Genomic DNA, 15523 nt, shown 5'->3' on the forward strand with positions numbered 1-15523 from the left:
CACCTTTTTATGATGAAATGGTATAACTCAGGTTGTAGAACAAGTCAGTCATTAATTGATCATCTACCCCTCGTGCTCACATGCTGAAATGTCCTTGAGCAAGATGCTGAAGCCCAAATGAGGCATAACTTGGTTTGGACGAATGAATATTCTGAACCGTGGAAAATAATTTAATGGCATTTTACTGTAATTATACCTTGTGAAAAGGCAAACTAACATTTCCGAGCCCATAGGACATTATACCATTTGCTTTATTTTTTTTCTAAACCTTTTTTACAGGTCTGTTGTCTGATTTTATTATTTCTGATTTGATAGATTGAAATTGTGAGGGCGTTGGTTGAGGCGCAACCTCTGAGTAAAAGATATAAACTGCCCGGAAAATTTGTCTAACCACTGACAGGTTCCCTTTTTTTTTTTTTTGAAGTCCGTCTGAAAAAAATAGGCAAATGTCCACATGTTCATTACAATGTGTTGGTTGCTGTATTTGTTCTCCCGGCTCACACTGACCAGGTGTAGGTGAGAAATCCACACTCCTGGATTCATACTGTGGCAAATGAAAATATTTTCAGGGGAAATAAGGAAAACGTGAATTTCATCCTAAAAAGACTTTTGTGAGAGTGAGGACTGTGGATTTGTTCCCAATCACTTACGATTAAATCATGTAAGCGAGGGATCACATAATGGACACACGTACAGAAGGAATCAATACAGCAACCACAAAACATTCAGTGCACACGGACATGTGAGTATTCGTGAGGTAGACTTGAGTTTGAGCTAAAAGAATGATGCACGATTACACTCGTACCATCCCAGGCACGTTTCAGTCGACATTTGGTGCAACTGCAGAGTCTCTAACATATTCCATTTCCACTCCTCTCCTCAGTACGAGTACTTCAACGCTGTGCTGATCAATGAAGTGGACGAGGAGGGAAATAACGTGGACCTGGGCGGAGAGTTCCTCCTTGAGCCCAACGATCATTTCAATAACCTGTCGGTCAACCTGAGCCTCAGTGTGGTGCAGGTGCCCACCAACATGTACAACAAAGGTAACGGGACCAGCCGGAAGACGGGATGATGTGGCGGGGTTGATGAACGGGGAGGAGAGAACAGAGGGAGGAAAAGTGAGAGGTGTAAGGGAGAGATGGTAGTTGAAGCTGTAGCGCTGACACGGGCGGGGAGAAGTGGAGTTGGGGGATCGATAGTTGTCCAGGCTTAAAGAGAAAGCAACTGCCCACCTTTCAATAACTTCAGACAGAGTGCAGAGGGGGGATTGGGGGGGGGGGGGGGGAGATGTTGCTCATACGGAAGCTGCTCAGTCCCTTCTTGTTGTATAACAGAGTGTGTCGCCTCTCGCTGTGTATCGCCTGGGCGGCTTTTGTTCGGCTGTAATGGACTCCCCATAAGTCTCTGTTCGCAACACAAAGGGAGGCGCGTCCAGCAGGAGGAGGGGAGGGGATGATTTAGTCAGGCACTAAATCTCCTTTTTCTTTGGGGTGGGGGTCAATAAGGTACAAAGGTCAACTGTGCACACGGTAATGGTGACAAGGACGTTCCAGGATGGTCACCGTTGCCACCGTTACCACCGTTACCACCGTTACCACCATTGAATTTGCACGTGTCTGCCTCCTGTCCTCCACCTCCTCAGATCCCGACATAGTGAACGGAGTGTACTGGTCGGAGGCCTTGAATAAAGTGTTTGTGGATAATTTTGAGAGAGACCCCACACTCATCTGGCAGTACTTTGGCAGTGCCAAGGGTTTCTTCAGGCAGTACCCCGGTGAGTGCTGTCTTTCTGTCTTCACATTTCAGTGTGTGTGTGTGTGTGTGTGTGTGTGTGTGTGTGTGTGTGTGTGTGTGTGTGTGTGTGTGTGTGTGTGTGTGTGTGTGTGTGTGTGTGTGTGTGTTGTGTGTTTTTATGAAAAGAAAGGGTTGTCCCATGGGAGCTATCAGATGTCAGTGCACGAGAAAAAGAAATCAGAACAAATGATTCAGAAGCACTAAAAGGGTGATTTGGCTAACGTTGTAATTTTACAGACCATCAGAGAGGATGCATATATACAGACTGTAATTAATCAGCATTTGCCAGCGTGGACCTACAGCCGCACTGAGGCACCTATCGAATCTATTTCGATGATGTTAAACAGCCGCTTGGTCCAGAGATGAAATAGAACTGATGACATCAGTGTGCAGATATGTATGCCTGGTATATAAGAAGAAATTCTATTCACCAGTTAAAAGTAAAAATCACATCTGACTCTTCCTTTTTGTTTTGGCCGTGCTGTTGAAGAGAGACGATTTTGAATGTAGACAGACATTTTATTTGTTAGCATTGTTCAACAATCATCTTCCTGACAATTAAGAGGAAACACTAAAATGTTATTGTCTAGGCTGTTATTCTTTTATGTTAACAAATTACATGAAAAGACTCAAACTAACTTGAGCATGTCTCTCAGCATGTCACTACTCTGCCCATTTATTGGTTCTTCTTGAAGACTTACATCTTTTTGAATTGGCCATGAATCACAAAAAAATACCCCCACCAAAAAGAGAATATAAACTTTCACCTTTCGTATTACAGGGAGTAAATGAATTCCTTAAAAACAACTGTGCCCCATAGTTTATAGCAGACATTCCTTACACTGGAGGGAATAGTGTAATTTTCTTTGTTGGGGACTATTTTTAGCCACATAATCCACATTTATTGCTCGAGTTTGCATTTACTGCAGCAGGATGGTGAATGTGGGGTTTTGCTCAAGATAAACTACACAGTGTGTGTTCATCACAATGAAAGAACACGAGAGTGAGGCTCGCTGATGTCTTTTTAATGGTTTCTGGACGAGGGTGGAGGCCCATGAATCAGAGCAATAAACAGACAATACCTGTTAGTGGGGGAATTTTTGGCAATAGAAATTTTTGGACAATAAAAAAAGATGAGAGAATATCACCAAACTTATCCTTTAAACATTTACAATTTAAGGTCCAAAATGACGCGTGTTGTTTGGGAGGTTCTCCCACAGGAGATTTTCTGTGTCACACGCAAACAACAGGAGCATTTCCCCAACCTCCAGGCAAGGGGTAGTGCGTAGGTAGAGCTCCCAACGACTCGCTCGCCGTGACATTTTCCTTCTGTACTCTTACATGGAGGTACAGCACATACACTTGGACATTTTCCCAAAATTGTACGAGGGGGCTGGAGGGAAAAGTTCGGAGCAACATTTGCAGATATTAGCGTTCTACTATACAGACCCTCCAGTAAAGTTCATGAGAATGTCCTGACTTCAGTGCATGTCTGAATGCAGCATAGCAATATAACGTCCTTTAGACGATGCAGTCAACTTTTTGTCCACTGAGAGATAAAGAAATCACACCTCGATGCGGCTGCTTTACTCTCATATAACAAACATCCTGGGGCACTGTGCCTGTGTTTGTCTACTCCGCTATTTTCTGCCTCCCTCTCTTTCTCTCCATTGACTTCCTGATCCACTCCCCAGGAGTGAAGTGGCATCCAGACGAACACGGTGTCATCGGCTTCGACTGCAGGAATCGGAAGTGGTACGCCTCCGCACGCCTGACAGCATATTGTTGAACTTACACTATCATCCCTTCACTATTGTAACAGTCTAGGTCTCATGGTGTGCAATTTACCCTATTATGACAGGTACATCCAGGCAGCAACGTCTCCAAAGGATGTAGTTATCTTAGTCGATGTGAGTGGGAGTATGAAAGGACTGAGGCTGACCATTGCCAGACAGACTGTCTCATCCATATTGGACACACTGGGAGAAGACGACTTCTTCAACATCATTGCTGTAAGTTTTAGTTAAACCCGACTGTCGCCTTTCCTCAGTTTGTGACCGAACGTGTGTGTGTGTGTGTGTGTCTTTGTTTATTTTCATGTTCTGTCACATTTCTGTCTAATCATATTCTCTTTCTGGTTATTCAATTATTTTAGACATTTCTATTTTGGATAACGTTCCCTGAGAAACAAAGAGTGCTTATGTCATTTATATTTCCCCAGTATAATCAGGAGATTCACTACGTGGAGCCCTGTTTGAATGGCACGCTGGTGCGGGCCGACAGAACCAATAAAGACGTGAGTCTCTATTCCAAACTGACTCATGATTAATGCATGTGGATTTTCAGGCTAATTTATGTTTAAAACCTTTTTTTCCCCCCAACTTTCATTGTTATCCATCAGCATTTCCGCGAACATCTGGACAAACTGTTTGCCAAAGGGATCGGGCTGCTGGGGGTAGCTCTGACCGAAGCGTTCACGATCCTGAGTGATGTAAGTTCCAGTACAGTAAACTGTGACTGTCAGTTGAATTGGTGATGCTGCTCCACTATAAATATAATCAGTGCATATTCCATTTAAAAAATTAATAACAATGCGGATCTACTAAATTTGTGTTTTCTGTTGACTGATTACGTGACAATGCTTTTGAGTATCCATGAGCTTTCGCAAAATTAATAATTTTCCTATTGATTCATTTAGCAAAAAGTAATGAATTTGTGCATGTGCTCAGATATCCCAAATAAACTTTGTTCCCATTTATTTCGTGGGCTCCACTTGACCAGAAGATTAGGGAAAATGTTCATTTGACAAGCCACATTTGTTTTCAGTGACAGTGTTGAAGCGTCTTCTGCGTGTTCTCAGCTAATCATAAACAGTAGCACACTCCGGTCGAATCTCTCCGAGCGTTCGGGAGGTGTGTAGCCTGTTGAAACGCACCAGTGCTATCCCCATCCCGCCCTCCAAACACAGACACATCTATTCTGAAGCATGATTAATGGCTCTAATTAATGTCAATGATTAATAACGTGGCTGATTGGAACACAAAGCAGATAAGGCCAGGACCACGCCGCACTCCTTTTATCTCCCTGTTTTCAGGCCAGCTTTGGCTGCGCCGCTGCAGCGGACGGAGTGCAGCTCTTACCTCTGCATTTGTCAGATTAATTAAAGCCCCTGCGATGAATATGGTAATCAGGTAGCCGGTAGCCTACTTCTGAAATTCCCTGCTATGTACCCAGTGAATGAAGTCAAAATGCAGCCGATCGTAGAACAGATCAAAAAGAAATTCACTGCAGCATTTTTGTATTTCGTCCTGGTGTTGCTGCCCATCTGAATGAGAGCACTGTTGTCATACAGCACTCTTTCACAGGGGGATCACAAAACAGCAAGCTATAGAAATATTTGACCACATTTTGCGGTCACGGAATATGTGATCCCTCCTCATGAATGATTTCAGAGCAAGAGCATCAGCTCCCGAGCAACAAGGGCTCGTGATTGATTAGATTTAACATCATGTCCTTGATTATCCCTGTTACTCATTATGTTTTTTATCTGGGACATTTATATTCACACATACTTATTTACTGGACAATACTGAAATGAAAGGTGTAATATATATTTAAACACAGACTGAAGCAGAGAGTTTCTCTGGCTGGTGAAATGTGATGGAATAAAACAACATGATGTATTAAAACTAAATGTAGGTGAAAAAAGACAACAGGACTAAGGGAATGTTGACAAATGAAAGGAAGTTGCCAGCTAAAGGAAGAGAGAAAAGAGGGTCAGAACATGTGCTGCCTTTTATAGGTTTATAGCCAAGGTGAACGGCATAAACTATGGAGCCTCCACTGTCAGCGAACGGTGAGCTTGAGAAGAACAGCCCACAAACTGTTGGATTGACTTTTGCTGACTTTCTTTTTCCTGGATTGGTTCGTGCTCGCTCACTGTCACGGCTCACTGACCAGAACAGACATATCAATAATGCTATCAGTTCTACCTGGACGTTTTCCTTCAATGACCAGCCACAATATCTGCTGTGAAAAAAAGTCTCTTACAAGCAAAAGATTTTAACGAACGTGTTACTTTAGAGCAATTTGTATTTTCCCTGGGCAGTTTAACAGTAACTGTGCAGCACTCGCTGCTTGGTTGTTTCTAACTGATCTGGATTATCCATTATTAATATATGAATATGTTTTCATTCTTTTCTTGTTGGCTGCTTGAGTTTGAGGTGGAAGATGCATGTTGTTCTGTTTCTAATAGCAATGAAAATATAAATATATAAATATATATTTTTACATGATTAGGTTAGAAACTGTTCCCTTATCTCAGACCTGTTTGTATTTTGTGTTTATGTACTTGATGGATTTGTATCGTTGTGATAGTTAAGAATTTGCAAAATCCTTAATTTTTGTTAAATTATGTTATTTGTTTAATGTCAGTTACATAAACATACAGTGTCCAATCCACATGGACCTATAAGACACCACACAATGAGTCAGTCTTGAAGATGATTTATGATTTATTACACACCCTGATACTCAGCCTGTGACTGGAGAGCAGCAGCGCTCGGCAGGTTTCAGCCTGTGACCATGTCTCTACAAACTCCTCTCTCTCTCCACATTCACTGTTACAGGTCAATAAACCACTTAATTACTGCGATGCATCTTCCGCCTTCAGAATAAAGTGCAACACATTCCTCAAGTTTATTTACTAAGACATTATCGGTATTTTATTAACTGATGGCTTTACAGCTGCCATATCAGACATCGTCATTAAACACACTGGAAACTGTGGGTTTTCGCACGCGTGGTCTCTTTTAATGTTTAAATCTGCATGTGCTGTCCTTCTTCTTTGTAGTTTAACCAGACTGGTCGTGGCAGTTTGTGCAGCCAGGCCATAATGCTTGTGACCGACGGGGCGACTGAGATGTACGACGACGTATTTGAGAGGCACAATTGGCCAGAAAGAAAGGTGACTTTCTTGGTTTCCTTCCGTGTCTCTTTCTCTCTTTTCTCTTCCACGTGGTGCCTAATGTTCAATGTCACACGTGTCCTTTTCTGAATTTTCTGCGTGCGCTGCACTTTTCTTGCATCAGCGATGGATGTACATTTTAATACTATATTCCGGCTGGAGCTGCATCTTGACGTTTTTTGTGGAATTGGTTTCGTCCTTCATCATCACCACTCATAACTCTGTAATGTAATATCCATGTCAGTGTGATTTTTTTCAATGTGTTGACACATTACAGAGCAATGTTTCCCCCCCATGAGGAATAAAACATGGGAAATTAACCGCTTTCAAGGGCAGAGCATGAACGAGCAGCTCAGTCTCGGAGGCTCTGGTCCTCGTACCCCCTCTGCTGTGCCCTCCTCACACTTCTTCCAGGACTCAACACTGGATTTAAAATCTTTTGTCAGGCTCCCTTTGTAAGACCAAAAAGCAATTGGAATAAAATTGACTGCTGTGCTATTCAAAGAGCAATAAAAACAACAGCTCAGGGGCTTTTACTCTGTCCTATCAAGCATATGTGTGTTGGCAGTGTTTGGCGGGGTACAGGGCAATGTTTGGCAGGGTATCCCAGCCCCCACCCCCTTACACCCTCAGGGCTGCTATATGGCAGCCATTCAGTTTTTTCTATGTGCATTATGCTTAGCAAAGCATCTGGAGCCAATGAGCCGAACTGGTTTGGCAAAGTGTCACACAGCGCTCTTTAAAAGGACACTGGAACGTGCCCTCGTGCCCAACCCCCCACTGAAGGAAATTAATTGAATTTATCTGCATTAACTGAAAAAGAAATTTCACTGTAAATGAAAAGGTGGAAAAGCTGCTTAACTCTGTTTCCATGTAAGGGTGTAAAAAACCCAGATAGAATCGGGATGGCAGGATAAGGTAGGCAACTGAGGAGACACATCACTTTGCATGTTTTGTTTATCCTTCCATCTCTGAAACTGTCGACATCTATGTGTCCTCTGCACAGGTGCGCATATTCCCTTACCTGATCGGACGCGAGTCTGCGTTTGCTGATAACCTGAAATGGATGGCTTGTGCCAACAAAGGTTTGAGACTTTTTGATAAACACTTTCCAAGACAGGCCAGTGTCAGGGAGTCGAATGTGGCCTGATGTGATGTTTCTGCGCACTAATGTGATAGGTTGAGGATGTGTGGGTATCCAAGTGGTTTGGTTGTTTAGTGTGTGTGTGTGTGTGTGTGTGTGTGTGTGTGTGTGTGTGTGTGTGTGTGTGTGTGTGTGTGTGTGTGTGTGTGTGTGTGTGTGTGTGTGTGTGTGTGTGTGTGTGTGTGGTGGCTCAGGCTCTTTCTGCCAAGAGGCAATGAAGTGGCACTTGGGGGGGTCAGAGGTCAATCTGCTCTAATCCCTCTTCCTGTCAGCGCGTCTCCCCCTTGGCTGCTCGCCGCTGATGGCTCCGACATGTCAACGCTCTGGATGAGTGCCCTCTGGAAAGGAAATTCACAGGCGGGGAAACAGATCACAGGGGGATTGTGGGGAGACGAGCCCCAAACCTCCCTCCCCACAAAGACTCCCACTGTGAAACAACCTTACATGTCCAATATGAAGGATTGTCAGCAACAGCAGGAGCTGACACCAAGTCAAGCACTTATAATTGGGTGTTAGAGTTTAAAGGGGATCAAATCAGAGGTTGTCAAGAAAATTCAAGCATTAGCATAGACACAGACAGACAAACAGATTTCTGGATTTATCAGTAGGACTAGTAACAATGTTTTTGCCTGTTGTTGCCTACGGCATTGTTACAAAAGAATAATCTAATGTGTGATTCAATTTCAATTCAATTTAATCTGTATCGCACCAAATCACAACATACATTATCATAGGGGCACTTTACATAGTGAGGTTGAGACCTCACAATATCACAAAGAAACACAACATTTCCTACAAAGAGCAAACACTTAGTGACCGTGGAGGGGGGAAGAAACCTCCAGAACAACCGAACTGTGGGCGGAACGTCTGCCTCGACCGGTTGGGGTGAGAGGAGAGAAATGGGGGAGAGAGGAGAGAGTGGGATGACAGACAGACAGACAGAGAGAGAGAGAGATTTCTGGATTTATTATTAGCATGTGTGTGTTTTATTGCAGGGTATTTCAGTCAGATCTCTACCTTAGCCGACGTCCAGGAGAACGTGATGAGGTATCTACACGTCATGAGCCGACCGAAGGTCATCGATCACGAGCACGACACAGTGTGGACTGAAGCTTACGTGGACAGTGCTGTGAGTATGTGGTGTAAAGCAGCGTCGGGACTTTGTGTGTGAGCGTCCCTAGATATTGCATGATGCCCCTGCAATGTGTTGCAACCCACTACAGTGACAAACACTGAAGTTGTATCACAGAGGTGTTGATTCCACTATCCTGCTTTATACTGAGTTGTGTGGTGTTCATGTTATTTTGTCCACCCCTGTACTGTACAGTAAGTGTGCCCATGTGTGCATCTGCTTTCTCATCATTACTCTTCATGCTGCTGCAATGATTCCTCATCACGAGCTTCATTAATCTGCATGGATCTTCCCCCTGATGTACATCTGTGTCCACAAAGTCAATGCAGAATGTGCTGACTTTAATTCAGAGGACGATTCAATTTTTATATGGGTCTTCTTTCATTTCAGCTTTCCCAGGCTCATAAAGTGAGTATGCGATTAGATCTCTTTGTGCTCTCAGGTATAATTGATGTGTTGTCTCATTGTAAAAGAACTGGCTGGATGTTACAAAGTATAGTTTTAAACTATGGTCCGCAAGGAGATCGTGGGCAGGAAATCAAAGGTTTCCACTGGGACACAGCAAATTTGAGTCTTATTGTATAAAGTAGAAGTGACTTGAGAGATTAACTAGCTGCTTATTGACCCTACGTTTCAACATAATGCTTTAATATTCCCCATGAAGAGACTCTTCCCTCGGAGGAACAGACAGAGTGGAGAAGCATTTATTGCACTTCTTTCTAGTATGGAGACGATGCACACACACACACACACACACACACACACACACACACACACACACAAACACACAGAGAGAAGGGTTGGGAGATTGTCCTCTGGAGTGTGTGCTGTTGTATCTCGGCCTCAGACACACCATTCATCATTCTGTGGATCATTGCATTTTATCTCCTAAAGCCTATAATAAAACTGACATTGGAGGGGAGAGGGGAGACCAAGAAAGAGAGAGAGTGGGGGAGAGAGGGAGAGAGAGAGAGAGAGAGAGAGGAAAGAGGGAGATGGAGAGAGAAATGGAGGTGGTTGGGCATCCATGGATTTCCTGTGTGTGTGTGTGTGTGTGTGTGTGTGTGTGTGTGTGTGTGTCTGTGTGTGTGTGTGTGTGTGTGTGTGTGTGTGCTACAGCAGTCCAGTTTTCTCTTCCACTGTGTGTTGTGGTGAATTTAAGGACCCACCATTCTTCATTTGACATCAGCGACACACACACAGGCACACACACACACACTCCTGCATGGATACACGCCCGTTCAGCTGGGCCGACTCAAGAGGTGAGGGAATAGCAGACCTACTTTAACAGCGCTCATGTGCTTCATTATGTCAGCCGTCGTCCGCCTCCGCTGACCCTGACCTGAGCTCCACACAAGCTTCACTGGGTTCAGGTTTGACAGCAGGAAGGCTCAGACCAGGACCATGTACACATGAAATACTGCAGGACTGGATTTGGAAGCTATACATATAAACAATGTATACAATTATGCAAGAAATCACCGCTGTCTCTCTGAGTCAAATCAGTCTGGCACATCTAGAGCCAGCATGATTTATTTTCTTTTGTAGCTCCTTTTGCTTAATGATACACTCAGATGTGTATGATTAAGATAATGTTTAATAGTCTGATTTTAAATTTTGTAGTAGTTTTGACTGATGCTTGAAAACCTGAGCAGAGTTTGATTCTTCTCTCAGTGGTATCACACCCCAGTATATGTATCAGTAACACAGTCCTGATTCTATTTTTTTTACAGTTGAAGGCCAAGTCGGGTCCAAGCCTGATGACTACAGTAGCCATGCCTGTCTTCAGCACAAAGAATGAAACGGTGAGTGAGCGAACGAGCGAGTAACTAAGGGAGTATTTGTGCGATGTTCATCTCAACTTGTGCGTGTGTTTGTGTTGAATCTTTTCATGCAGAAGAACCAGGGTATTCTGTTGGGGGTCGTAGGAACAGACATCCCTCTGCAGGAGCTGATGAAGCTCATCCCCAAACATATGGTACGGTGGTATCAGCTGTTATTGAACGTTTACTTAAAATAAATGAATGTATTAATATGCATTTTTGTGAAATATCTTTCCCGTCCTGTATCTCACTTTGTGTCTCTAGTTGGGGATCCATGGATATGTATTTGCCATCACCAACAATGGCTACATCCTGACACATCCGGACCTCAGGCCTTTGGTAACTCACTTCCTTCACATCGCTCTTACACCTGAACAGTCTCACAGCATTCACTGACTTTTACCCTGTGTTTCCTTCTCATGTTCCGTCCATGCAATTTGTGTGCCTAACCGAAATGATGAACTGAACCCGCCTCGACGAGGGCACGCCGAGACAAATGTGTTTTTCTGGTTAGGAGGCGACATTGGCTCGTGTAGTCTGTAATCCCCACCTTTTCCTTTGATGTATGCATGCAGGGATAAAGGCCACTCATAGGGCCGGCTGGCCTGACATTACCCAGAGGTAACTTAACACTCACTGGCAGAAACCACAGCCGCTCACCCTGGGACCACTGGTTCCTAGGGAGCTATGGCTGTGCTAGTGGATCTGTGTGTGCCAGTGTTAGTGCTATTCCTCTCTGTGCAACTGTGTGTGTGTATCTGTGTTGTTGTTTTGTTGTGGCTAAAACTGTGCTGTGGTGGCAGTCATTGACTTGTTGTTTCTTGTCCACTACATACAGTAGCGAGAGTTTGACCTGTACATTGTAACGTAGACTTGTTTGAGGGTGGCTTTTCTATCAATCAAATCAATTAGTTTTTAATTTACTTGACAGTGTTAATTTCACAGATGATTTGCTAAATAATTACTCAGCAGAACTTCCACAAGGGGGCATTTTAGAATGAAAGGATACACAAGTTTTTTGTTTTTAACAAGGAAACCGAAAACAGCAACAACAAATTGTGGTGAAACATTCCAAAAACAGATTTATTTCTTTATAATTTACTCATATTTTTGGAAAAATAGGTGTCACATATAGATTTTACATTTGACTCAAGATTAGCTGGTTGACACGTTGGAGCAAGGGTTAAACCTTTAGTCAAATAAAACTGTATATTGTGTTCTTCTGTGTAGTATCAGCAGGGTCAGAAGAGAAGGAAGCCCAACTACAGCAGCGTGGATCTCTCTGAGGTGGAGTGGGAGGACAAAGATGACTCTGTACGTGTGTCAAAAACTATTACAAATATTGTAATTATGTTTTTTTAAGCATGTATATGGTGCAGAATGCAACAATGCTGAATGTTCTGCAATCAAAATACAACACTCTGTGATTCAGTTACTTGATTTCACACTGTAACTGTATTGGCGGTTTCTATTGGATTAAATGAAACCTAAGGATTCACAGTGTTACTGCTCAGGTATCAGCGTCCCTGTCAGATAGCAAGCCACCAACAATCTGCTGGATCCATGAGCCAGCTTTGACCTCTCTGCTCTGTGTGCTTTATTTCTCAGCTACGTAACGCCATGGTGAACAGGAAGACAGGGACTTTCTCCATGGAGGTGAAGAAGACGGTAGACAGAGGGGTGAGGTCGCTGATAAAGAGGTTTAGTGTCTTGCAATCTGATGAGAGTGAAACTAAAGGAGTAAATCTCAATCCGAGCTGTTCTGTTGTTTCAGAGGCGCGTCCTGAAAATGCACAATGACTATTACTACACCGACATCAAGGGAACTCCGTTCAGGTGGAAGAAAAGTTGTATTATGTTCCCAAATGACCTTCTCTCAGTTTATGCCTCTACTCCAGTCAAACCCTGACTGACTCTGTCATCTGTTGTCGTTTCTAGTGTCGGAGTTGCTCTTTCCAGAGGCCACGGAAAATACTTCTTCAGAGGAAATGTGTCACTCGAAGCAGGTGCGTCACTGCAGCTCTGTCGTTCACTCGGTTGAAAAAAGGACAGTTAAGATGAATGTCACTCTGACCTGGGAGGGCCTGTTGAATCAGTCTACCCATGCTGGCATTGCTGAAGCGTTACTGACTTGTGTTTTTCAGGGCTCCGTGATCTGGAACAGCCAGATGTCGCCCTGGCGGACGAATGGTAACGCTGGGGTTGTGGATGAGGGCATTCATGCATTATGTAGGTTATGCCGCAATGTTCCTCCAGGAAGCTGATGTAACACTGTGGCTCTGCTTGGACCACAGGACCTACTGCAACACAGAGGAGCAGCACGAGCATCGTCACCTGACCCAGATTCAAGCCATCAAGCTCTTCCTGACGGGCCGCAGACAGCACCTCAAATGTAAGAGACATCTGAGTCAGACCTACATCAACTGTCCTGCATGGAGTCTGTATCATCTGTGGGGGAGCGAATGATCATGTAGTGTCAAGATGGCAAGCAGAAACATGTGATTGTGACAAATGAGATGGAGGATGGAAGGAAAAATCTGAATTTGTTGATGAGGTCATGACGTTACCTTGTGCAGGTGACAGAGAGCTGATCCAGGAGGTTTTGTTTGATGCTGTGGTGACCGCTCCACTGGAGGCCTACTGGACTGGACTGGCCCTCAACAAGTCAGAGTAAGCACCACATGGTATCACTTCCCTCAAATCTGAAATCATAAATGTTTCTGGATAAAGGCTCGTGACATTCTTGTTGAGTCATATTGAATTACAAATGTTCGTAAATCATTAACATAAATGATAGTAATATTAAATTGTTGTAATTGATAGTAAGTTGTCAGGTTAAAGAAGGATAAACGGAAGCTGGCCAACAACCTTTATAAAATATGCAACCTACTCGCTGCATAACTCATCATTTCCTAAATTATATACATATATATATATTTATTTTTTTTAAAGGCAAAAAAGGAGCATGTGTGTTTGGAAATATGTGTATAAAATACCCAACAAGGTGCTCTTCGGCGCAGGGGTGATACATTTTGCTGGAAAGAAAAATATATCAATGTTGTTGACGTTTTTTTTGAAATGCACCTACGTGTTGCGGCCCGCTGGCCTTCATCAGGGTGACTTAACAGAACTAAAGGAAGAGCGTACAGGCCTGCGATATATCAGGAAGTGACATTGTGGGCTCATTATCACAATAGACTCAAATTGAAGGTTAAAGACTCAATTAGACAGAAAAAATAAACAACAACAAACGATCCAGCACAGAAACATATACAAATATATATACCATATTAAAGAGACAGAAAATCATCAGAAAAATCCAATAGGTTTGTCATTGCAAGAGGTGTTACAGAGGGACCCCTCCTCTGAGAACTGGGGACTACCTCAATAGCGTTCAAAGTATTGCGGCTCTCATGATCAGCTTGTCTTGAATGTCTAGCCCTCGGGAATTTGTCATTAATCCTAAATGTTGTATTTAAAAGGGAATCCTAGATTTCAGGTGGGGTTGTGTCATTGTGTGTAATCTGCGGTCAGAAATGCTCAGGGCCTGCACCAGTGTCTTCATGTGCACTGCGCCAACAGGAACTCGGACAAAGGAGTGGAGATTGCCTTCCTGGGAACACGCACTGGGCTGTCGAGGACCAACTTGTTTGTGCCCGCCGATCAGCTCTCCAATCAGTGAGTGGCGCCGCCCGACGTTTCTCTAATCATTACTTACAGCGCGAGGCGGCGCCGTGATTGTGCTTGATGAATCTAATCCACTGCTCCTCACTGCAGCTTCATTCTGTGTGCGTCCTCAGAGATTTCCTGACAGCGGAGGACAAGGAGGGTGTGTTTAATGCTGATCACTTCCCTCTGTGGTACAAGAGAGCGGCGGAGCAGGTCCCCGGCACATTTATCTACTCCATTCCCTTCAGCGCAGGTAAACAGAACAAATGCAGCGATTACAGCGTTAAATGTGCGCACTGTGCAGCATCGGATATCAACAACACAAGGCATGAGTTTATCTTCCTACTGCTGCTGTATTATCTGCACTTATGTTAATCACTTAGGTTCATCTCAGTATACTTGTCACTTTCCATACAGCATTACATAAAGTACTTTTTGGAAGTTCAATTGGTTGCCTTAGTTATTCAACATCTGAATCAGTCTTTCTCTACATTCCCTTGTTCTGTTGTGGTTTGTGGTTTTTACTGGTTTCCACTGATGGGATGTGCAGCACAGCTCACCTCCCTCACGACTCCTCTGCAGTTAATTTGTCCCATGTTCAGTCTGCGAGCAGGAGAAAGGAGAATAAAAGCGTCACTCTCCAGGACATTTACCACCTTTTCCCCTGTTAATGATAACTGCATCCGCTCAGGCTTCACCGTCGTAACCTGAAGTGTCCCATTACAGTGCTCATTTCAGAAAATATTGCAGTCATCTGGCTGTGGAATAAGCTCTGACTGGACTCCAATACTGTAACGTAATGAACTGGTGCTGTGGTTTCTTGTGTACAGGGCGCCACCTACTGAGCAGAAAGTGAACCGTGAACTATGGTTTGTGACAGTATCTGCTCTTCCTCTCTAGCTTTGGACAATAAGAGTGTGGTTTTGGCCAGTACAGCGATCCAGCTCCTCGATGACAGAAAGTCACCAATTGTTGCAGGTAACAACATCTAA

The 15523-nt window shown here is 43.7% G+C and overlaps 1 protein-coding gene across 1 annotated transcript in view; it reads left to right on the forward strand.

Moving 5' to 3' along the window:
* Positions 1 to 15523, forward strand: part of cacna2d3 (calcium channel, voltage dependent, alpha2/delta subunit 3) — a 35015-nt gene that overhangs the window by 15423 nt on the left and 4069 nt on the right. The window contains exons 8-30 of the mRNA XM_035631605.2: positions 884 to 1046; positions 1646 to 1777; positions 3492 to 3552; positions 3659 to 3809; positions 4019 to 4093; positions 4199 to 4288; positions 6650 to 6763; positions 7770 to 7848; positions 8903 to 9036; positions 9430 to 9447; positions 10773 to 10844; positions 10937 to 11017; positions 11127 to 11201; positions 12093 to 12176; positions 12471 to 12542; positions 12637 to 12698; positions 12801 to 12868; positions 13007 to 13052; positions 13157 to 13254; positions 13439 to 13532; positions 14445 to 14540; positions 14663 to 14784; positions 15432 to 15509. Of these exons, the coding sequence (XP_035487498.2) occupies positions 884 to 1046; positions 1646 to 1777; positions 3492 to 3552; positions 3659 to 3809; positions 4019 to 4093; positions 4199 to 4288; positions 6650 to 6763; positions 7770 to 7848; positions 8903 to 9036; positions 9430 to 9447; positions 10773 to 10844; positions 10937 to 11017; positions 11127 to 11201; positions 12093 to 12176; positions 12471 to 12542; positions 12637 to 12698; positions 12801 to 12868; positions 13007 to 13052; positions 13157 to 13254; positions 13439 to 13532; positions 14445 to 14540; positions 14663 to 14784; positions 15432 to 15509 (2065 nt within the window). The remainder of the gene's footprint in view (positions 1 to 883; positions 1047 to 1645; positions 1778 to 3491; positions 3553 to 3658; positions 3810 to 4018; positions 4094 to 4198; positions 4289 to 6649; positions 6764 to 7769; positions 7849 to 8902; positions 9037 to 9429; positions 9448 to 10772; positions 10845 to 10936; positions 11018 to 11126; positions 11202 to 12092; positions 12177 to 12470; positions 12543 to 12636; positions 12699 to 12800; positions 12869 to 13006; positions 13053 to 13156; positions 13255 to 13438; positions 13533 to 14444; positions 14541 to 14662; positions 14785 to 15431; positions 15510 to 15523) is intronic.

This window comes from Scophthalmus maximus, chromosome 6 (genome assembly GCF_022379125.1).
Source record: "Scophthalmus maximus strain ysfricsl-2021 chromosome 6, ASM2237912v1, whole genome shotgun sequence".
NCBI classification, from domain to species: domain Eukaryota; kingdom Metazoa; phylum Chordata; class Actinopteri; order Pleuronectiformes; family Scophthalmidae; genus Scophthalmus; species Scophthalmus maximus.